This window comes from Ammospiza nelsoni, chromosome 24 (assembly GCF_027579445.1).
Source record: "Ammospiza nelsoni isolate bAmmNel1 chromosome 24, bAmmNel1.pri, whole genome shotgun sequence".
Lineage (NCBI taxonomy): Eukaryota > Metazoa > Chordata > Aves > Passeriformes > Passerellidae > Ammospiza > Ammospiza nelsoni.
This window is the reverse complement of record NC_080656.1, coordinates 7,342,538-7,363,433: the sequence shown is the minus strand read 5'-3', so window position 1 is coordinate 7,363,433 and position 20,896 is coordinate 7,342,538. Positions and strand designations below refer to the sequence as shown.

At 53.6% G+C, this 20,896-nt stretch overlaps 1 protein-coding gene across 1 annotated transcript in view; it reads right to left on the bottom strand.

The window, feature by feature from the left end:
- The window catches only part of SIK3 (SIK family kinase 3), a 69,419-nt gene extending 49,264 nt beyond the window's left edge, over positions 1–20,155 (bottom strand). The window contains exon 1 of the mRNA XM_059488201.1: positions 19,960–20,155. Coding sequence (XP_059344184.1) covers positions 19,960–20,154 — 195 coding nt within the window. The 5' untranslated portion in view covers position 20,155. The remainder of the gene's footprint in view (positions 1–19,959) is intronic.
- Between the last annotated feature and the right edge of the window lie 741 nt (positions 20,156–20,896).

The window sequence follows — 20,896 nt, the reverse complement described above, 5'->3', positions numbered from 1 at the left end:
GCTGGATAAAGGTTCCTGAGCAGCAAGCCTTGCAGAGCTGTCCACGAGAGCTGTACAGCTCTGCTGAGCACATACCGAACCAATTACACAGGAGCCTCCCCAGACCCACACAACCTCGGGAGCTATCACATTATAGATCCTTATGTAAGGCACAGTGACGTAAATCCAGGCTCCCTTGACACACGCAGGGTGCGAGATGAGCGAGCCTGCAGGAATTTCAGATCATATTTCCCATCTCCCCTATTCATTCATTTGTATCATTTGCCATGACCTTGCTCTCCAGGGACATATATCACCAGAAGGAGATAAATGAGATTTCTATTAATTTGAATGATAGCAGCAAGAAACTGAAGGCGCTGTCTCACCAGGCTGATTAGTATTTTTTCTCTCTTTAGATGCAGATGAAACAAAGGCTTATTTACCAGCTGCAGGACTGGCCACACTAACTAACTGATGGCTGCTGTCGGTGCCAGCAGCCAGATCAGCTCATTTCAGCTCAATCCTGCAGCAGGATGCAGGAAGATGTCAGCCACCAGAGAGAGGAGATCCTGCATGCCCAAGGATTGCTTTTCATTTGTTCAGAGTGTGCGAGGGGAAGGCTCAGGCCAGGACTGCTCTCCACAGCCTGCAGGGAACATGCAGAGCCCTGCTCCTGCTCCAGCCCTGCTGGGTGAGGGGTGCTGCTCCCCAGTCCACAGCAGGCACTGTCACTTTTCCAGGAGAATCACCCTCAATGAGGCACCTACCCTGGGTGTCTGCCCCTGCAGTTACAGCTGGGCTAAGCTGGGGGCTGAGGAGAGGGATGAGTTGAGTGGAGCCAGCACAGCCAGAGCTTTGTGTGGTGCAGGAGAACTTTTGTCTCTGCAGCAACGAGCTCTGTCATGTTAGCCTGACTTTCTATGATTCAGGTACAAAATGAAAATGAGTTTCTATTCTAGCACATACCAAAAATTCCATAAATCCAACAGCTGCCTCAGGAAAAACAAGAATTTTTCTCTGGTTGCAGAATGTGGTGGAGTGTCAGACAATAAACGTGATATCTGAGATAACCATAATGGTCCAGGACCAGTACGTGCACCTTGTAGAGAGCCCACAAGGCTGCTGGGGAGCCAGTCAGTGCCATCAGACAGGCTCCACAAAAACATATTCCTACAAGCCACAGCTTCTGTGCCTCACATTCCTCTGCTCATTCCCAGACACAACCAGCAGGCTCCGAGGTCAGGCTGCAAGAGCTGCTATAATAAAGTCATTAGCTGCACCCTCAGATCACACAGCCCTGCATCCCAGGGAGCTGCAAGAGGCAGGGCCATCGTTCCAGCAGGATTAACAACTTGGAGATGCTTAAAAGTACCAAAAAAATTCACATGAAGAGGAGGTAAGTGTTTAAATAACAGTTTCACACCCTAACACAGGTGAACACAGCTGCAGGGCCAGCTCATGGCGTGGTGCAGCCAGAGTTCAATGGCCACAGAGGGGACCAGAGCCAGGGGACATCAAGGCACTGAACGTCACCAGAAGAGCAGGACACGAGGTCACTGCACACAAAACACCCCAAAGGTCCACAGTCCACAGCTCCCCATGGGCACAGAGCATTCCAGCACTGCCCAGCTGGAATCACTCGCAGCTTACTGCTCAGGAACAACCCGTCCAGGACTGCAGCTCGGCAGCACGCAGATGAACACCCCTGGAAACCAGCCTGGCAGCAGGAGCAGGGCTCCAGGAGGAGCAGGACACGGACAGGACAGGCAAGCAGCTCTGAGATAAGGCATACACCGAGGGCAGTTTCACAACAACCAAGGAAAAAATCAACCCCATGTCGGCAAGTCTTGGGGAACAGCCTGGAGTTATCTCCCTGCAAACCTGGGATCCATTCATCTCCACAGTGGTACCACAGGCACCCAGGCTGAGATTGTGGCAGCTGTGAGCTGAGCTGTGCTGCTCACACAGAGCACAGCTCGTTTCTGGGCAGCAGCTCTGCAGCCTGCAACTCTCCAAGGAGCAGCTGTGGAGGGATGGAAGCAGGAACCACTGCAGGGATGGCACTCCACCACAAAGGGGCACGGGCAGCTCCAGAGCCCCAAGCACAGTGCCAAACCAGTCTGAAAGCCCAAACAGAGCTGCAGAACAGCTGCTGAAGCAGAATGAGCAGCAGCACAGCACCTGAGCAGGTGAGGATCAGCCTGCTCCCACCCCAAGGCTGTGCTCTGCTGTCCTTCCCCCTCGTGTGCACCAGCCCTGCTCTCCAAGGGGAAGCTGGCCAGCAGAGGGTAAACAGCTCTGCTCAGTCCCTCTGGGGAAAAAGGAAGAAAAAAGCTCTCCAACGTCACTGAAATGGAATGTGAGGGAACCAAGTGCACTTGTAGGGGGAGAGAAAGGAGAGCCTCACACTCCAGCCCGTGTGTACACAGCACTGGGCTGGGGAAGGCACACATGGAGCATCCAACAGTGCATCTGCTAAAGATCCCTTCAGCTCTGAGGGTCTGAGGAGATATTTTGGTTCACAGAAAAGTTATGTTAATGCAATGAATCATTTGATAGGAATGTACAGTCATCCAATGCAATGGAAAATGTAGAGGTTTGAGCGTTCAATGTGTGCACCCAGAATAAAAGGTTAGGGTAACACTTCTTCCAGAGGCATTACTCATCCCTGCCTCGGCTGCACATCCCTGCAGAGGTGTGCAGGAGGAGGATGAGCAGCAGCAGTAACTTATCAGCTGCAGTACAAAACCACCAGGTAAGAGCCATAAAAAGCAGAAAGCAAGACCTAAAGCACCCCTAAAGTAAGGAGTCTTTGTGCAGCAGGGCCACCTCCTCACCACTGCAGCTCTGAGTGGGTGACATGAGCTCCACCCCACTCTCACGGTATCCCGAGACACTCATGGAATGGTGGGACTCATCCTTCCACAAGCACTGTGAGAAATTCCCTGTATCAAAGAGCTGACAGGGTTTGCTGAAGCAGTGTAGCCATTTACCTAAGGAGAAAGAAGAGAAGAATGCTTGGTTGAAGCCAGCAGGAATTGTGCATTACACACAGGCTTTCCTGGGCTCCCAAAGCTGCACTCCAAAAGAGCATCCAGTCACAGACCAGAGTTCTTGCAGTGGCTGCTTAAGGACATTCATTCACAGAGATGAAGCATCCCAGCAATTCTAAATACAGCCCATTCTTCACTAGGTGGGGGTTTGTTTCCAAGGCCATGACATGTTGTGACGCAAGAGGCAACAGCACACAGGCAGATGACTCCCTCACAGAGACAGGCAGTGGATTCACCCCGACAGGAGGTAAGCTGGAATCTCTCCCATGCCACACACCCTCCCCAAACCCCTCCTCGCGTGCACTCGGCTCTGCTGAGAAGTAACGCAAGGAAAGGAGCATATGGGCAGATCCAAAGCTCTTCTGAATCACTGCTGCCTGCCAGCAGACATATTGCTGTCATTAGCCTCTAGCTCTGTCGCAAGATTTGTTTCTGAAAAGTCTTTGAGCCAACAGATTATATAAAGCTCAGACCCTTCCTCTTGCACACGAGCTGATAGCCTCCTCACTATGGAGGGGTGAGGAAAACACTCATCCCTGCACACACAGGGTGATGCAGCTAATCAAAACAACTTCCCCAGCCAACAGGCAGCGTGCTGCAGCCAGAGCTGAGCTGCCACATAATGCCACTGACAGGAGCATGGAACAGAGTCCCACAATGGTCTGGGTTGGAAAGGACCTTAAACACCAACCAGTTCCACCCCCTGCCATGGCCAGGGGTGCCTTCCACTATCCCAGGTTGCTTCAAGACCTGTCCAACCTGGCCTTGGACACTGCCAGGGATGGGGCAGCCACAGCTGCTCTGGGCACCCTGTGCAGGACCTCACCACCCCGCCAGACCCTGCAAGGTGCTCTGAGGTCTCCACACAGGTACCCTGATCAACTTCAGGGCCTGCTCCAACACTTCCATGTCCTGCTTGTGCTGGGGATCCCAGAGCTGTGTGCAGGACTCCAGGTGTGTCTGCCAAGAGCAGAGGGGCAGAATCCCCTCCCCAGTCCTGCTGCCCACACTCCCTTGGATGTGTCCCAGGGCACCCTTGGCTTTCTGGGCCGTGAGCGCTCACTGCCAGCTCACAGTGAAGTCTATCATTCATAATGATCCTGTACAGAAAATCTGCAGAGATCAGAGTTTATTTACCCCAAACCCTGGGGCAGGGAATGGTGTGACCCTCTCCTGGCACCAGGGTCACACCATTCCCTGCCCCAGCCCCTTCCCAGCTGTGCTGCCTGACCTGGCAAGCCCCACAGAACCGGCTCATTAACTCACAAGCACTTGGAAATAACTGCAGGTTACTGCCCAGGGTTCTCTGTATCTTTTATCTAAGCAAAATGCTACAGGACCAGGCTTGTTTGGTGCAACGCCCTTGTAGCTTCTACTCCCGGGAGCAAGTGAGCAGTTAGCTCTGCACACCTCACCTGGCTGCCTTTTGCCATCTTTTACGAACCAAGGCCTGAAAAAAAAAATGTATTCTGTCTTCTGAGCTGTGAAGCAAAGACACCCTTTTTGGTTTCTTTATTAATACATAGCAGGATGGCCCCCACCAGGTTGTGATAAACTCCTTGTGGTTTAAGCTTTACTGGAAACCAGGCTTCCTACCTTGTTAGTTTTCCATATTACTCTCTCTCATTAAGCAATTTAGATGCTCAAGTAGTAAATCAGAAGTGAAAGGAAGGCTCTTAATCGCCAGATCTAAACAACACTGGCTTTTGTCACCTCGTAACTCCAGATAACCACCATCTCCTGCTCCAAGCTGTCTCACACACTGCATTATCTTTACACCTTCAGGTGTCTGAAGGAGGTCAAACAAACACACTTTAGTTTCCTTGTAGAAGGCTGGTAGTACTCCTGTGGCTGCTTAACACTTGCAGTGGGATGAGGTCTATTATTTCTCTAAGTTCTGGTAACTCAGCCATAAATAACCACGGTCCCTGTGCTGAAAACAGCCTAGAAGAGACCAGGTGAGTGCAGAAGCCCCAGTGGTGCTGAGGCACAGCCAGCCAGCCCAGCAGTTACTCCTCAGTAACTCACTACTGCTTCATCCAGCAATTCTCAACACAAAATACATAAACAGTCCCTGGAGCACAGATGGAAGCTGATCCCTATCCCCTCCCAGGGGAGTTCCCTCATCACTAGGCTACAAAATCATGTTCCCTCTTGCTTTCAGCCCTTTGATGATACAAATCTTACGTTCCTTCCTACACAGTGCCCCGGTTTCAACATGAGAGGCAGAGCCTCTCCTCCCTCCTCAGCCGGTAGCTTGAGGATTTGGGCACTCTCAGAACTGGAGTCAGGGACGCCGCAAGGCTCGAGGAGATGCCTCACCTGGTATCACACCAAGTGCCCTTTCCCAGCTGCCTTTCACTCACCCACAGGGTACAGTGCTCATCTGCCATGAGGACGTGGCTGCAGGAACCATGGAAGCACTGACCTTCCCGGCCCATGGATTTGCTCTTTCCATGACAGCAGGATGCTGAAGGAAAAGGTCAAGTTCTTGAAGAGCAGAACTCATTCAAGTTTTCTCCTCACAGCAAATGGCAGCTGTACAACAGCATTTTGCCACAGTTTTTTTTTTTCAGGACTCCCACCCTGACTGCTCATGACTCTCCTGTAGAGCTGGTACTCACACAGCACCTCCTGCAGCTGCCTGGGCAGGCCCCAGGCTGTGCTGAAGGGAAGGGAGCAGGTGAGCTGAAGGCTCTCCTCATCCTCTCTTGCCTGGCTGCCTGGCTCAGTTCAGTGTCCTGTGAATGAGGACAGGGAACCCCCACGCCAGGTATGAGCGAAGTGCAGGCAGTTCGTGTGCTTCAGGTCACAGAAGCAGCAGATCTTGGAGCTTGAATTATACTTTAAAAAATCCAAGTGAAATTCAAGCTCTATCACAGCCTTGCACTGCAGCTTCCCAGAGTCCTCCAGCCGTTTGTTCTCTCCAGGGAAGACAGACAGGTTGCCAACCAAGACTGCACTGTGGGATTAGCCAATGTTTATGAAGTGCTTTAAAGATTAGAAGTGTCACCTATGTGCTAAATATTTCTCTGGCACTATCAGCTCGAACAGCACCCGAGTATCTTGTATCTCCTCCTGCTGATCTTGAGCTGGTTGCCGAAGGCGTCACTCAACCTGACTCCCAACCACGGCGCTTGGCACTAATTCCAGGGGCGGTGTGAGACGTATCACAGGAGAGGGCAGAATCAAGGAACCACTTAAACCCCAACTTCTGAACACTACTAGCAGAGTAATGACAGTAACATCACCAGGAGAAGCTTAGGGATTTGTGTTTTTACAACATTCTCATCCGTGTGTGCGCGATGGAACAGCCTGGCGTGAAGCCCAACCGTGCGGAGAGAGGAGCTCGCCCCGCTCACCCAGACGGAACTGGCTGGGCAATGGCAGCAAAAGGCACTTTGTACACGCCAGTCTGATAGCAGCCCAATGGAGCCCAGCTCCTGCACTTCCCTCAGAGCTTTTGGCAATGCTCCTGCAGTGCCTGGATTGAAAAACCGAGCAGTGAGTCCAAGCACATGGGACAGCAGCACAGCACTGCTCAGGCCCTCTGTGCTGTACGCACACAGACCAAACTGCAGGGATACACCTATTTTCCTGCCTTTCTTCCTCTTGTTCCCATTTCTCTTCCAGCTAGAACACAGACAGAGCCTGTGTCAAGACCTTGCTACTGATATCACACAGAGCCAAGGTGTAAGGCTCAGCTGGACATCCATGTTTCCCATTGACACACCTTTTGTTACCCAGATCCCATCCATCCTCTGAGGACTGACACTGCACATAGATCTAAAAACATCTAAAATACAGAGTACAGCCCTAGCCTCAGCCTGTGGGCTTCACCAACAGCAGCAGAATCCAACAACTATTATCAAGCAGTTGAAAAATGAAACATTCGATTCCAAGAGTTTACTCTGCACTGGAGAGAGAGAAAAACAAAGCTGGAAATCCCTCACTTTATAAACAACAGCTCCTCTGAAAGCACTGTCAATAGGAAGTTGTTGCTCCAAACTGTGTACACATTTGGCTCACAATTTGCCAACAATGAGGAAAATGAACTCCACGGAAGGATTCCCACACTGGGAGCCCAGTGCTGTCACCCCAAATGGATGCTGCCAGGGCCAGAGCAGCAGGACTGCGCCAGCAGGAGTTGATCTGCACCTCTGTGTAGGTGCCTTTGGGAGGGCATTTGGGGGAGGAATCCCTCCAAAGATGCCAAGGTGGGAGCATGGCAGGAGGCAGAGCGCAGCTGAGGTGACAGTGCTTTTCTCACACAGCTTTAATGGTTTCTGCGTGACAGAGGGAGCGGAGCCCAGCCAGGAGCCTGCTGAGAGAGGTGCCCTGCTCGGGACAACCCCAGCCAGGTGTACTGCACACGAGTTGGGCTCTGCAGGTCCCCGTGGCTGACAGCTGCCTCCAACTCGAGGTGACTCACTCAAGTCACACATCATAAACACTTCTTACTCCAGCCCTGAATCTGGAGCACAGAGAACTCAAACAAAGCTCCTGTGACATATGCCATTCCTGCAGAGCCGCTCGCTCGCAGCCTCTCCTGAAACCAAAGGATCAAAGCAAACAGAGGACTGGAATTGCTGTTCAAGATCTTCAAACACATTTAAGATAAGAAAAAAACAGCTAGCAAAAACCAAAAAGCTATCTTAATCACCATTTTAATTGGGAGTTGATACTGCTATTCTAACAAAACCACTGGAGCATCCATATCCCAACACTCAGGTGCAGGGCTGAGGTTTCCAGCAGCGAGGGGCAGGAGGCACCATGGCAGAATGTGCAGAGCAGCCTTTGTTCTGGGACATGGTGGGGAAAACATCTGCCAGGCCCAAAGCACCGCTCCCTCCAGGGCGATAGGATCTGACCTCGGAGCACAGGAAGGCAGCTTTGTTCCAGGCAGCAGGGAGGGAAGGCGGTGCAAGCACTGACACTGCACAAGGGCTGGGACCTGGGAGACCTGCAGGTGGTAAAACAAGAAGCCTTCTGCTGCTGCTCACCTCAGACGGAGCAGCCTCTGCAGAGCTGCTCTTGTTTGGACAAGCACGTTTGCTCTGGTGTCTATTTGAATGATGACTCACTCCAACAAGCCAGGGCACCCTACCACACACAGCCCCGAAGTGCTGACTTGGGGCTTGGGATGCAAATCCGGCAGGAAGCGGCGCTTCCCGACCAGGGCCACCCAGGCCTGGTCACTGCTGCCATTGCCCTCTTCCAGTTGCACTCCCAGCCTGGATGACGAATCCAAAGAGAAGATGACAAGAACAAGAAAATTGTATAAAATTTGCTCTTAGAGCGCTTCTAAAGTTACTGTTTTTCTCTTTGAATATTCGTGCTCTGCAAAAGTGACGTCCCAGTTGCGAGTTCCTTGTGTGGCACCCCGTCCCTGTCTCAGGAATGCTGCCCAGCAGCCCGTCCCTGGCTTGGAGGCGAGCCCGTGGCCACCCCGCTGGTGGCACTCCTCCAGTCACTTCCACTTTTGTCTCCCCAAGCATGTGAGAGTCACAACCCGTGACGAGCCGGGCAGTAATTGCCGTATCGATTTCGACGTTCCTCCGGCCGGAGCAACGCCTGTAACTGTAAACCATAAACCTTTTAATATCCCGCTCAATTATGGGGAAAACAACTCCTGAGCAGCAGCACGGCGGGAGCATCGCTCAGGGCCCGCTGCTGAGCCTGCCTGGGGATGGCCAAAGCACACTGAGACTGGGGGACAGAGCACAGACAGCCCTGCCACGTGTCACTGCCACTGCTCCCAACCCCTTTTGTGCTGACCTCACCAAAGAGCTGAAAATGCTGGAACACATGGAATGAGAAGACAGATAAGCCAATGGATGGTGTGCCATCAGAACGTGACTTAGTGCTCGTGCAACCTCTGGGCTGCTCACAAATCCGAGAGAAAGAGCCCAGGAATTAAGCAACTGTGTCTGGGCACTGTCACACAAGGCAGACTTACAACCTCTCCATTATTTACAAACAGTTTCAGGGAAAGGGAAACAATCAGAGTGACTGTGTGGCCTTTAGAAAACATTCCCATCGACTGTAAAAAGTACAGAATCACAGAGTATCCTGAGTCAGAGGGACCCATGAAGTTCAAATCCTCCCCCTGCATGGGACAAGAATCCCCCTATATCCCTGAGAGCACTCTCCAAACACTCCCTGAGCTCCTGCAGCCTTGGGGCTGTGGGCACTTCCCAAGTCAGGTGCCTTGATGACATAAGAATGAGATCAGTGGAGCACACCTCTAATCCCCAGCTCCAAATCCTGGTGTTGGTCACCTCTCCAGCCCTTTCCCCAGGAGAAGGGGCAGGTTTGGAGACACTCAGCCTGGAGAAGGCTCCCACCTTGCTCTGTGCAGACCTGACCCGCTTTTGTCTCGCTGTGCTGCGAGCCAGCCGGGCTTTGTTGCCATGGTGAAAGCTCTGACACGTTTAGTTTTCCCACTAATTTCCTGCTGTACTAAAGCAACTGCTGCTCTGCACCTCACTGCCATGGCACAGCAACAAGGAACCCCAAGAGCCCCAGAAACAGGGGGCAGGTCCAGCCACGTGCTGGTCACTGCCAGCTGCTCCAGGCAACTTCAGTTACACCTTCTCAATATCCCAAACCCATCTGCCTTTAAGCCCTACAAAAGTTCTAGAGATTTGACCATCACTCAAAAAGGAACTAGACAATTCAGTGATCCCACAATTAGGGGCTGTATCCCACCTTACCTTAAAAGAAGGTGGTGCATTTCAAATCCCAGACTGCAGTCACCAAACCACCCCATTTTCCTCTGGGCTCACATGAAGGGATCGGGTTCATTCCCGACTGTGTCAATGGTAAGTGAAAACAAGGATCCAGTTGCGTCTGTGGAACCAAACTGGGACCAGCAGCACACACACACGAGGAAAAGCAGACACTAAGGCCCACACTGTCAGCTGATGACTCAGAAACTGCACAAGCGCCCACTGAGTGGGAAAATACCTATAGTCAGCCTTCACTTGTCATTTTACTGTGTAATGGGAGTCTCAGCTTGGATGAAAAACACATGAATATTTTGTTCTGACTAAGCACAGGTTTCCCCATGTACCTCAGCTCTGCCAGGGCAGTGGGCACACGACACCCACGCTGCAGCAAGGGGGAGGGAGCGACCGAGATTTCCCTCTCCACCAACTCTGCACTTTGTTTCTAACATAAGCCAGCTGAATTAACCAGCAGAAAGGAAAAGTCTTTGGATTTTTTTAAATCTTACACTTCCCAGAGCCGCTCAGGGGAAAAACAGCCTCTGTGGAAGCAAAGTATTAAAATCCTCGTACAGAGAATGAATCAGAATGATTTTTATTGGTTTCCAATGAGATTGTGCTTGAAAACAAACAGTTGCTGTATGACTGACAACCCCCTCACTGTGTCAGAGAGATGGGAGAACATAGATGGGCTTTGTAGAGCTGAGAACATGCTCCTCCATGGCTGCTGGGGAGCAGTTCGATTTATTAATGGTACATGTGCAAAGAAATGGAGCACAAGCTAAGCTGTATCATAATCAGTTTGCTGGGGGGGTCCTCCGACCTCCAAAACTGCTGAAAGCAGCCACAGCTGCTCCGGCCTCGGGCTGCAGAGGACACGGCTACAATGAAAGAGCACCACTCTCTGCCGGCCACCTGGGAACGAGCAAACCTGCCATAAATCAGCCAGCACATGATGCTTGCTCTGTCCCAGGCAGGGGAGAGGCCAGGACGGTTCCCGGCAGCGGTGGAGGCTCGGTGGGAGCCGGGAAGAGCCGCGCAGGCTGCCCGCAGCCCGTCCGTCTGTCCGTCCGTCAGCGGCACTCCAGCCAGGCTGATAACCTTGACAGAGCCACTTGCGAGATTACAGCCCAAGGATTTCCTACAAGCACATCCAGAGAGGAAGGACTAAGTACCAAGACTAATACTTTTCATCTTTGGCTGCCGCCAGTGCTGTGAGCTTCCACGAAAATTTGGGGCACGCAGAGACACGATCACACTGTCACAGTGACTGACAAAAGCAAACCCTTTCCTGTAGCACTAATTACTTCAGCTGAAAGGGGCACAGACAAACATCTTTAAGAATTTAGATATACACGTGACAAGAGGCATTTTTTCCCCTAGTTTCTCCACTGTCACTGTCTGAAGGCTTTATGACAGAAGATCTACCTGGCAAGGGTACCCTGAGCATCAGCATCACTCCAGAATCCTGCGAGCCTGCAGGAGCAGCACGACACCTGAGCAGACTGTATCCTTCCATTCCACAGACAGGAACCAGCTCCAATTAGGCTCCGTGCTGCAATTCAGCGTGTTATCTGATCACACTTCACACACACAATGACACACAGCTCATAAACGTACTCCTTCCATTAGGAGCACTTCATGTTGCGAAATGCCACAATTAGTTTTTAGGCATCAGCTTCAGTGCAGCTGCCTTCCCCAACAGCAAGAAGCCTCAGGGCTCTAAAGATACTGTCCCTGAGAGGGGCCAGAAACACACCTGGAAGTACCTGATGAGCCTGAACATGGGCAAAAAAACCAGAAACGCTTCAGGTTACATGACAGCAGATCCCAGAGCCTTAAAAATACCCTTGTGCCCACAGTGTGATGGCCATGGGTCTGTCACCCATCTCTGCTATCCTCCATATACATTCCAAAGCTATTCCTGCAATTAAACTCTCTGCATAGACAGAGGTTATGCAGGAAAAGGCACAGCTGAAAGCCAAGACAGCCAAAGAGCCAGGACAAGCTGAGACTGACTTGTGTAGGTGAGGAAAAACCTGGAAAAAATGTGTCTTCCCTTCTGCTGCGGAAATCCACGCACACTTCCCCAGCCTTGAAAACACCTCGCTGCATCCCTCTCATTCAGAACTCCTTCCAACAGGACCAACCACATTTTAAAAGTTATTGGAAGGAGACAAGAAACATCCATCTGCTTGCTGAAAGGCAGCAGACGCACACAGCCTCCAAATGCAGACTTTAATTGAAACACTTTAATGCGCTGCCGCGGCCCCGCGCTCTCGCTATTCCCAGCGGTGCCGAGGCGTGTGCTCAGCTAATGGAGCTCTGACAGTCGTCCTGGGCCTGGCTCCCTGTCAAACCACGCTGGCCTCCAGCTCCGGGCCCGCAGTCGCACGCTGATACCCCACAGACTCCTTTTCTTCTAAACCATCTTCCAAATGCACTGTAATTAATGCTCTATAACTGCAGCCGACGCTTTAAGGAGCTGCAGGCAGAGCCAAACCGTACAGGAGAGTGGCGAACGTCGAGGAGACGCCGAGCTACAACGGCAACACCCCAGTGGGCCGTGGGGAACAGGCACCCCAGCATTGCACAACCCTGGCTCGGGCCAGTCCCTCATCCCTCTGCACATCGAGGCGTAACTCAACACACACATCACTGCTGTCAGCAGGCCCCAGTTAGGCAGCCAGGGCAGGATTTGGGAAGCTGGTTAGGCTCCCACTGCGGGCTCTGGGACGACATGGGCAGTTTGTGTCTGTGGCTCAGCTGACCTGCTGCAGGCTGTGCTGAATCACCCTGTGCACAGGCTGACCCCAGCGCTGCCATCCAGGCCAGGTGAAGCACAGCCTGCTGCTGCACCCCGCACTGTGCCACAGCACCAGGTGAAGCACAGCCTGCTGCTGCACCCCGCACTGTGCCACAGCACCAGGTGAAGCACAGCCTGCTGCTGCACCCCGCACTGTGCCACAGCACCAGGTGAAGCACAGCCTGCTGCTGCACCCCGCACTCTGCCACAGCACCAGGTGAAGCACAGCCTGCTGCTGCATCCCGCACTGTGCCACAGCACCAGGTGAAGCACAGCCTGCTGCTGCACCCCGCACTCTGCCACAGCACCAGGTGAAGCACAGCCTGCTGCTGCACCCTGCACTGTGCCACAGCACGTCTGCTTTCTGTGTCTGCATCCCCACCTTCCTCACCTGCTCCTTCAGACGGGTTCTCAGGAACTGCAGCTCCCAAATCCCACAGGGAGGTTTCCCAGTGCTGTGTTTGCCTCTGACAGCCATCACAAACCCTGCACAGGCAGCCCCTCCTGCACACACTGCAGCTGAGGGCACGAGCCAATACTCATATTGATGCATTAATTTCAAACATTCCATGGCCAAAGCAGCTCCAAGGAGAGCATCTGCACTCTTGCTATGGAGTTATAGCCACAAAGTGCAGCCCCAAGCCCAGCTCCCAGGATGAAGTTCCACATCTTGCACAGAGGGATGCTGGAGTCACTCCCAACACACCTGCACTGCACAAGGACCAGCTCCTTCCTGCAGCTCTTCCAAGCTGGAAATTGTCCCCAACACTGGATGCAGAGAAGAAACCAGGAGCATCAGCGACATTTCTCTGGGATCAGACCACGCACTCTGAAAGCACCCAAAGCTTCAAGATAACACCCAGCCAGGTCTGACAGCTCCAGTGAGATCCAGCTCTGCTGCTGTGCTGCCCCAGGATCTCCTGCCCATCCTCTGATGTGCAGAGCAGAGCTCAGCTCGGCTCCCCCCACACACACTGGGCTATTTTTGAGCTCAACGTGTCAGTTCCACTGGCTGTGGGAGTTTGTTTGTGTGGGATAGCATGATTCGACTACTTTGAAAGTTGGCTGAAGCCACATAATTCCCTTTTCATGGAACCCTTTTGATGGCCATTTAGCAGAGAGGGTGAGGTTTAGCCTCAACTAGAGGGACTTGGGGTCAGAATTACTAGAAAAAGACACATAATGACTAATAATGAATCAGCCTTCGGTGGTTTCTTCATATAAGTGTTAACACAGCATATTAAACCCCTGGCCTGGGATCAGCAGAAAGGCCCTGAATGCATTAAATGAGTACAATAGCTTAACTAGAGAATCCCCAAATTGCTCTGTTTAAACCTGTGCAAGCTCCAAGCCAGTCCAACCTTTGCTGGTGCAGGTTCAGGTAAATGCAGCACCTTGCTGGGGGTGTGCAGAGCATGAGACCCACCGTGGTCACACAGGGAAGTCCCAACTCTCATGAGAATCCTTTCAGCCAGAAAGGAAGGGAGAACTTCCACCACAAACTGTGAATTCTACTCTGCTGGCAATGCTGGAGCAACTTCCCAAAGCTTTATTTTCAAGGGGATAAACACAGAGCTGTTATGCAATCGTCTTGGTGAGAGTAAGAAGGGGCAGCACTCTGTACAGCCCCTGCACAGGGCTGATACAGCACCCAGAGAGAGGACAAGGGAAAAAGGAGCTTAGAGCTGCTTCCCTGTGAAAATGTCTAATACCCAAGGAGCCCAGTCTCCCAGCAACACACTGCCATTTCCTTATTTCCCTCTCACGTAATTCCTCCTTCAAACACAAATGAGGAGACAGCTTCTAGAAACCCTCATTAGGCCTCTGCAGCACTCACCAAACCTCTGTGAGACCCTCCTGGAAAAGAGACACTGATCCCTGTCTGCCACAGCCCTTCCTCCTCCTGCTCCTGTCCGTGGCTGTTCCTCACAGGGCAGCCTCTGCACCAGCCCAAAGGTGCCCCCGCCTCGTTCATCAGGTGTGGATTCCTCCTGCTGCAGCAGCTCAGAGCTCTGGGACAGCAAATGTTGGAGAGGAAGGGACTCCAGGCAGGAGGTGGGAGGCAGCCAGGTTGAAGAGGTACAGAAGTTGTACCCACCTCACCCCCCAAATAAGCTAAGAGCCACACAGCTGAGAAGTAGGAACTAACTATCCTGGCTCTCTTAGAATATTCTCCCTGCCCAGAAAGGCTCAGGACACATGCCACAGGCCCCCCAGCTCACCCTGCCCTCTGTCAGCTGGCTCTCCTGTTTCCACCTGTTAGCATCTCAAGAAGCAGCCTGGTCTCCAATTCAATCATGCTCTGGCATTAACATCTTGGTAATCAAATGTTATTTGCTGTAGCAAGAAAAACATTGCAATGAAACATAAAATGTCAGTACTTCAGCCCACAGTTGATACAGGCAATGGCTCTCTGAGGTTTTAGGAAATATTCCCTCTTATCCTCACTGTGGCAACTCTGCTTAGCCAAAGTTCATTTCTAGCTTTTAGGCTTTTGCTAAATCTCCCCACCAAATGAGAAGTAAAATACAACTCTCCTGCAGCACACGGGCGAGGAGAACAAAGGCCCTGTGAGCAGCAGGATCATGCTGCCTGAGGAATTAGCCATCCACAGCATCAGCTCTCCTTACGGCCAGGAGAAATAACAAGCAGGACAGGTGAAGCACCACCAAACACTGCAAAAGAAAAGGAAAATGACTGATGAAAGGCGAGCAGGCGTGGGTCATTACAAAACGTGTGGCAGCGGTATTGAACAATCCCATCTGACACGAGGCCGATGAGTCAGGGCACGCTGGCACGGGGCTTATCACACGGGCAAGCTGGCTGCAGGGAGCAGCCCTCAGTCAGCCCAGAGCCACGTGCCTCGCTGAACATGGCCAGAGCAGGACAGAGAGCCACCAAGGCTCTCCCACCCTCTGGGCTGAGAGCGCTCTGCATCGGAGCAGGGAAATCCAGGCAAGCCCTGGAGCCCCCATGTTCAGAGATCAGAGTGTGCCAAACCAAGCCTGAGACTCCCAGTGTGCCAAACCAAACCAAACCAAACCAAACCAAACCAAACCAAACCAAACCAAACCAAACCAAGCCTGAGACTCCCAGTGTGCCAAACCAAACCAAACCAAACCAAACCAAGCCTGAGACTCCCAGTGTGCCAAACCAAACCAAACCAAACCAAACCAAGCCTGAGACTCCCAGTGTGCCAAACCAAACCAAACCAAACCAAGCCTGAGACTCCCAGTGTGCCAAACCAAACCAAACCAAGCCTGAGACTCCCAGTGTGCCAAACCAAGCCTGAGACTCCCAGTGTGCCAAACCAAACCAAACCAAACCAAGCCAAACCTGAGACTCCCAGTGTGCCAAACCAAACCTGAGCACTCCCAGTGTGCCAAACCAAGCCTGAGACTCCCAGTGTGCCAAACCAAACCAAGCCTGAGACTCCCAGTGTGCCAAACCAAACCAAACCTGAGCACTCCTAGTGTGCCAAACCAAGCCTGAGTGCTCCCAGTGTGCCAAACCAAACCAAGCCTGAGCACTCCCAGTGTGCCAAACCAAGCCTGAGTGCTCCCAGTGTGCCAAACCAAACCAAACCTGAGCACTGCCAGTGTGCCAAACCAAACCTGAACCCTCAAGAAGCAAAGGCAGCACAGCAGGAAGATCACTGCACTTGGGCAGGAGCTGTGTTCTCCCAGGACTGTCAATCCCATCTCAAGAGGAAGATGGACAAGAAAGCAACTCCTATCTCCCAGTGAAACACACCATGACAGCAGGTACACACTGCTCCGTGCCCCAGCTGCATCTCCAGCCACATGGAACGATGGAAGGGATGGAACCAGGACAGCAGAGAGCTCTCAGCAGTGCCCAGCAACCACAGCGTCCCTCTCTGTCCTCCTCAGCCCCAACAGCTCCTGAAGGCTCCAACACAGCACCCAGAGGGCATGGGAACATAAGGTATGTGCTCCTTGGCACACTCACCAACATTCGCTGACCAGCCCTCCTGAAAAAATGTGGCATTAAAAACAACCCCACCGCCTGAACAGAGCTGGAATCCTAATGAAGTCACTTGGATGATTTATAAATGGAAATTCTGTGGAAAACAATTCATTCAGCAGGTCACTCTGAAGATTTTTAGCACAGAAACAAGGGTTTCTTGTAGAAGACGAGAAGAGACAAAAGGAAGGGGGACAGGAGGGATGCAGCAAGGTATCCCACAGGTGCCCAATTCATCCAGGTCAGAGCAGTGGCTCCAGCTCCTGCCCAGCCATCAGAGCAGCTCTGACAGAGCACAAGAGTCCAGCTTTGCATGGGCAGGGACTGGATGTAAATTGCTGCCTTGGTTAATACGTAAATTGCAGACTGTTCCCTTCTATTCCATCAGCTCCAGCGGAGACAATTATGAATACAGGCCTCCTGCCCTTTGGGATGATTAACATTCCCCTTCCTCAGTGTCCCCAGCACTGCTGACCCACATTCAGCTCCTGAAATGCAGTTCTGTGTAAACTGCAACGTTGGGTGTCAGCAAAATGTGCCAGCCCAGCTGGGCCGGGCACTCTGCTCCTCTCTCTAAACAAATGCAGTGCTCAACTTCCCAAGGGCCAGGAAAATCTCAGCCCATTAAGATCAGCACCCAACTACCCTCTGCTTCTCTTTTTAGGGAAAAGGGGACACAAGCCAGGAATGCTCTGGCTGTTATCTTGAGCTGTCATGTCAAAGTCCACTTGACCTGGTAAATGTCCGTCAGAAAGGAAAACAGGATCCAACACCCATCCCAGACCACCTCTAACCCCGGGCTCAGCAGTGGGCACCAGCCCACACCGTCACTAATTCCACCTTCTGGAAAAGGCCCCAGATCACGGGTACATCATTTCCAAGCTCACACAGACACTCAGAGCAGAATTCCATGTGAGACGGTGCAGGAGTCCTTCCCAAGGAGGGTCCGTGCCGAGCAAACCCGCTTTTCTCTAAGAGAATGTGACATGGGGTCAAGTTTGTGCAGGGATTTGGAGGCTATATTTGAGCTGCCCGGTTCTCTTACGCAGCTACTACGGGGAGAGCAGGATCACCTCGGGAAGGGGCTGCCAGCACAGGCAGCAACCGGGCTGCGCCTGCGTTTCATGATCAAAGAATTCTTTCAGATGCCTAAATGGGACCATTTTGCCAAGGTTTCACTCGCTTCCAAGTTGTTTCCATTAAGTCAAAGTGTTAAAAGTGTAACTGTGATGAAGACAAGCTCGCAGTAGCATTATTTTGTATTTCTGCTGCCAGTCAAAAACGCTTCCCCATAAGGATTTGGCTTTTCCAATGCATTTATATCAACACCTCCCCTCTAATCTCATGAGTCCCAGAGCCTGAACCAGGCAGCTCCTTTCTCCTTCCCCACTCCTCTCCCAGAGCCAACAGCAACAGCGCTGTCACAGAAGGAAAAGTACTGAATCCAAGTGCTCAGGGTCTGCAAGCAGAATCCAATCCATTCACTTGCACTCCTCTCCAGAGGCTGGGATTTGAAAGGAAACCTGACCTCGGACTTAAGAAAGCTTCCAGGTCAAGTTTCAGCTCCAAGCTATCCCGGCTCAGCCAAACAGATGGCAGTTGTTCCAGCACAGGTATTTCCCCGGGCTCGGGGAGTCCCCGGAGTTCAGAGGGACAAGGACTGGATCTCCTGCATGCAGGGAACGTGTTGCAGGTCAAACCCGCTGCTCCAGAGCCCCCAGCACCTCACCATCCCACCAGAAAGCTGCTTCCTGAACTCCACACCCCGCCCTCAGTCATTCCAGGGCAGTGGGAATCAGTACACTGCTGTAAAGCAAAGCTTTCCAAGCTTAGTGTCCACTTCCATCACCCAAAGCCAACGTGCAAAATCCTTGGACCTGTAAACCCAGAACACAATTTCCAGACAAAATCTGTGTGTGTACTCTGCCATTCTTCGGACAAAATCAACTATTCCTGCACAAAAATGGTCTCTGATTTGGTGTTTTGCAAACTTCAGAGTCAGCACCACTGAGAAGAAATCTTGACCCAAGGATGAGTTTGGAAACAGGAAGAGGAAAGCAGCTTGGAGCTAGATCCCTCCTTTTCCAGGAGTGATTCCACGCAGAGGGGTCAGTGCCCTGCACTTGGGGCACCTGAACCCATCACTCCGTTTCTCTCAGCAAGGTTCAGGTTCATCATGGGGAGAACACCTCAAGTGCAGGTTAAATTGTGGCATCGAGCACTTGCAGGCACAAAACAGCCGTCAGGGCAGGCAAATACAGCCCAGCTCTGAAAAGAACTGTCCAGGAGGTGTTATAACCGATGTTTAAATAGCCCCTGAAATTAATTTCACTTTATTATCCGGGCAAAGAGCCAGAGCTCCAACAAACCAAGGCGATGGTGGATTTCTCCTCCTGTTTCAAAACAATGCTGCTCCTGGAACTGAGAGAGGGGCAATCCCAGAAAGTGACAAAGGCGTAATTCGTGAAAGTGACAGAGAGACAACCCCGGGAATTGACAGAGGGGCAATCCCAGAAAGTGACAGAGGGACAACCCGGGAACTGACAGAGGGGCAATGCCTGAAATTGTGACAGGGGGGCAACCCCAGAAAGTGACAAAGGCATAGTCCCAGAAAACGACAGAGGGACAACCCTGGAAAGCGACAGAGGGGCAATGCCTGAAACTGACAGAGGGACACCCCCGGGAACTGACAGAGGGACACCCCCAGGAACTGACAGAGGGACAAGGCCGGCCAGCACCATCCTCTCTGCAGCGCTCGCAGGAGCCAGCGCGGAGCCAAGAGCGGCAGGGCAGGCGCAGGGCTTTGGTTCGGGCCTGCCTGCCGCCTGCCCGTGCCAGCCCCGCTCCTGCCGCAGCTCCGGGGCCATCCCGGGCTGGCACTGCTGCATGCAGCACCGCGAGCCGTGCCCGGGAGCCCGGTGTCACCGGCACTACCGGGAGCACGGCGCGGTTCCTCACGGATCTCCTGCCGCGCTCCGGGGCTCGCCCGTGCCGGGATCCACCCGGATCTCCCGCCGTGTTCCGGGGCTCACCTGGCAGCGCGGCCGTACCTGGATCCACCTGGACCCGCCGCTCCCTCGGGAGGCCCTTCCTTCCTCGCGCTGCTCCTGCGCTTTCCCACGGCCCCGAAGGCTCGGCCACGATCGATTCCCACCGTCCAGGTAAGGAACGACCTGTCCCCCACCTGCCCCCCGCGTCCCCCCGGCTGGCCGGGAGCATCCCCGGGTACCGCGGGAGCATCCCCCCGCTCCACCTCCACGTTATCCCGGAGCCACGGGACCCGCGGGGACACCCGTGACAGCGGCCCCGCTCCCCGGCAGCGCCCGCCCGGGGCAGGGGGGGCTCGGGGCCGCTCCCCGCTCGCTCGCCGCTCACCGGGCCGGCGCCGCGACCCCCGCGGGGGACTCACCTTGGCGCGGGTCACCAGGTGCGTGGCGAGCTTCACCACGGCGAAGTTGCCCTTGCCGATGGTGCGCTCGATCTCGTAGTAGCCGATGCGGGCGGGCCCGGGGGGCCGCGGGGGCGGCGGGGCCGGGGAGAGCCGGGGGGCCGCGGGGGGAGCCCCCGCTCCGCCGCCTCCTCCCGCCGCAGCCGCCGCCGCCATCTTGTCGCGCGGAGCGAACCCCCCCGCGGGGCTGCGGCACCGCGTGAGCTCATCCGCGGGGGGGCGCCGGGGGGCGGGCGGCTGCCATGGCGACGGGGGCGGCGCTCTGACGTCACCGCTCGCGTCACGGGCGCGCGGCCCGCGGAGGGCGCCCCCGTGCGGCGGAGAGCGGGGAGAGCAAGGAGCGCGCTGCGCGTTCGGGGAGAAAGCCGCGGGAAATGGGAAACTTGCCGCGCGTGACGTCACGCCATCGGGGACGGCCACACCCCCCCGGTCACATACACCTGGACACGCGTCATCTCGGGAGGAGAATGACGTCACGGAGAGGGGCTGCGGTGGGTTGTGGGTGCTGCGGTTTTGGGGAGAAACCAGTGAGATATGGGAGATGAGTCTGACGTCACTCTCCAGTGGGGAGAGCTGAATGATGTCATGGTGAGACCGCCCCATCTGGCGCACCCCCGGGGCCAGGGAGCTGGTTCTGTTTTGGGGCAGAACCCACGGTAATCGGAAACTTGTTCTTGTGACATCACTCCGTCAGGGGCATTAAATGACATCACGGCAAGGGGCGGGAGGTGCCGTGGTTTTAGGGTGAAACCCACGATAAACAGGAAAAGGATTCCTCGTGCCATCACTCCACCAGGGAGTGAACCCATCACCCCCCAGCTGGATGGCGCTTCGCCTCGGCGCAGCGTGACGTCACGGGAGCGCCGCAGTGACGTCACGGGGGGAGGGCGGGAGTTCC